Genomic DNA, 1,855 nt, shown 5'->3' with positions numbered 1-1,855 from the left:
CCTGGCCTAGGCTTGATTCTCCGGCGGGGAGATCCCCCTTCCTAGCAGTCCGCGGCCACAAACTCCGGGACCAAACGTCCCCGCTCCGCCGCCCGGTATCAGCTACTATTTCACCCCCCAGTGCCCTGCGCGCACCCAGTGCTCACTTTATAAGGCCGAGACGGGCGGTGATTTTTTTTTTGAGGGTGGGAGGGGGGGCTGGGAAAGAAGAAACTCCTCTTGTGTGCGCTTCTCTGCTGTCATTCACTGGGCTGCTTTCAGCATCCAACCAATGGAGAGTGAGGGCCTGCAGCAGTAGGCCCTGGGTAGGGTGATTGATGGGCAAGCGGGGCGGCGGGCGATCGCACTCACAATCCGCCGCGCTCCGCTCCGAGGGGCTCCCGGCTCCCCACCGCCCTCTGCGGCGAGGGGTCCCCGGGGCACCCTTGTGTGTGTGCGTGTCCGTGCGTACGTGTGTGTGTCCTGGGTGAGAGGCTCCTGACGTGTCTTGGTACCTGGGGGTGCTGGGTCTCATCGGAGCGGGACCAGTGTGCGTGGTTGAGCTGTCGCGTCTCCGTTCCTGGAAGCTGTTGGGTGTGTTTGGCGCGGTTGTGTCTCCAGTGTCTGTGTCCTGCGCCGCGCTGGGCACGGCTGTCGCGTCCCGGGCTGCGGGGGTGTTTCACTCTTGTACCTGGGCTGCGCATGGCTGTGCTGCTGTGTCTCCGTGCTGAGCGTGTGGCTGCCGTGTCCCGGCCTTGCGTGGCTCTGCTGGCGTTTCTTGGGTTGCTCGGCCGTCGTGCTATGGGACTGAGCGCGTAGCCGGCGTGTCCCGGCTGTGTGCGGCCCCGTTGCCGGTTTCGGGGCGGTGCGGGGCTGTGCTGCCCTGCCCGGGCGGAGGTCCGGCCCCGGTGCCCGAGCGGCGGCATGGAGCACCTCGGGGCTCACCACCTGCACCAAGGGCAAGCCGAGCCCATCAGCTTCGGCATCGACCAGATCCTCAACACGTCGGAGCCGGGCAGCTGCATGGTGTCGCACCCGCGGCTGCAGGATTCGGCTGACTACGGCCTGGGCTGCATCGTGGGCAGCGCCTATAACACGGTCACGGGTGGCTACGGGGCGAGCGGCGGCGCGGCCGGCGCCTACACCGGCCCCTCCTGCAGCATGGGCGGCCTGCCCGGCTCCTACAACGTGAACATGGCGGGGAGCATGAACGGCAACACCTTGAGCTCGGCCGGCGGGGTGATCCGCGTCCCGGCCCATCGCCCCGTGGCTGGCGGCGTCCACCAGCCCCTCTCCGCCGCCGTGCCGGCAGTGAACGGCATGAACAGTCTCACGGGGCTCACCTTCCCCTGGATGGAGAGCAACAGGCGGTACACAAAAGACAGGTTCACAGGTGAGTCGCGCCACCGGGACCCCCTTTCTCTCCCTGCTCCCGCTGCCCCGCTCCCGCTCCCGCCGCCCGGCCTCGGCGAGGCAACCGGTGCCAGCGGATCCAGCCGGGGATCTCTCCGGCCGGATGGAGAAAGCAGCCGGGATGGTCCTGGGAAGTCGGTCCGGGAGGAGGCCAGAAGCAAGACGGGGTGGGAAATGAGGCGTATTCAGTCCCCCCTAAATGAGTTGTGTTTCCTTTTGTTTGTTTGTTTCGATATTTTGGCTGGTTCGATTGTTTGTATATGTGGTTTGGTTTTTGGTTGTTGTTTTAGTTTCTTTTTATTTCTTAATTTATTAGGGTGGTGTATTTAAAAAAAATTATTTAATTTTTTTTCCGCGATGCGGCTCGGCAAAGGCGGACAAGAGGGAAAAGGGACGGTAAACTCTGCACACCACGACCCGCAAGCCCCGGGCACAGCTGCCCCATCCCTGCCGCCCGAGCCAA

General features: G+C 64.0%; 1 protein-coding gene across 2 annotated transcripts in view; it reads left to right on the top strand.

The window, feature by feature from the left end:
• Nucleotides 1-217: 217 nt before the first annotated feature.
• The window catches only part of TLX1 (T-cell leukemia homeobox 1), a 6,848-nt gene continuing 5,210 nt past the window's right edge, over nucleotides 218-1,855 (top strand). Inside the window, exon 1 of one of the 2 annotated variants that reach the window (XM_017726144.1) lies at nucleotides 218-1,372. In XM_017726144.1, the coding sequence (XP_017581633.1) occupies nucleotides 904-1,372 (469 nt within the window). In that variant the 5' untranslated portion in view covers nucleotides 218-903. The remainder of the gene's footprint in view (nucleotides 1,373-1,855) is intronic. The other variant, XM_008643844.2, reaches the window with a different exon arrangement.

This window comes from Corvus brachyrhynchos, unplaced genomic scaffold (genome assembly GCF_000691975.1).
Source record: "Corvus brachyrhynchos isolate BGI_N302 unplaced genomic scaffold, ASM69197v1 scaffold61, whole genome shotgun sequence".
In the NCBI taxonomy this organism is placed as follows: Eukaryota; Metazoa; Chordata; class Aves; order Passeriformes; family Corvidae; genus Corvus; species Corvus brachyrhynchos.
Note: the sequence above shows the minus strand (reverse complement) of the source record. Positions and strands in the feature narration are given on the sequence as shown.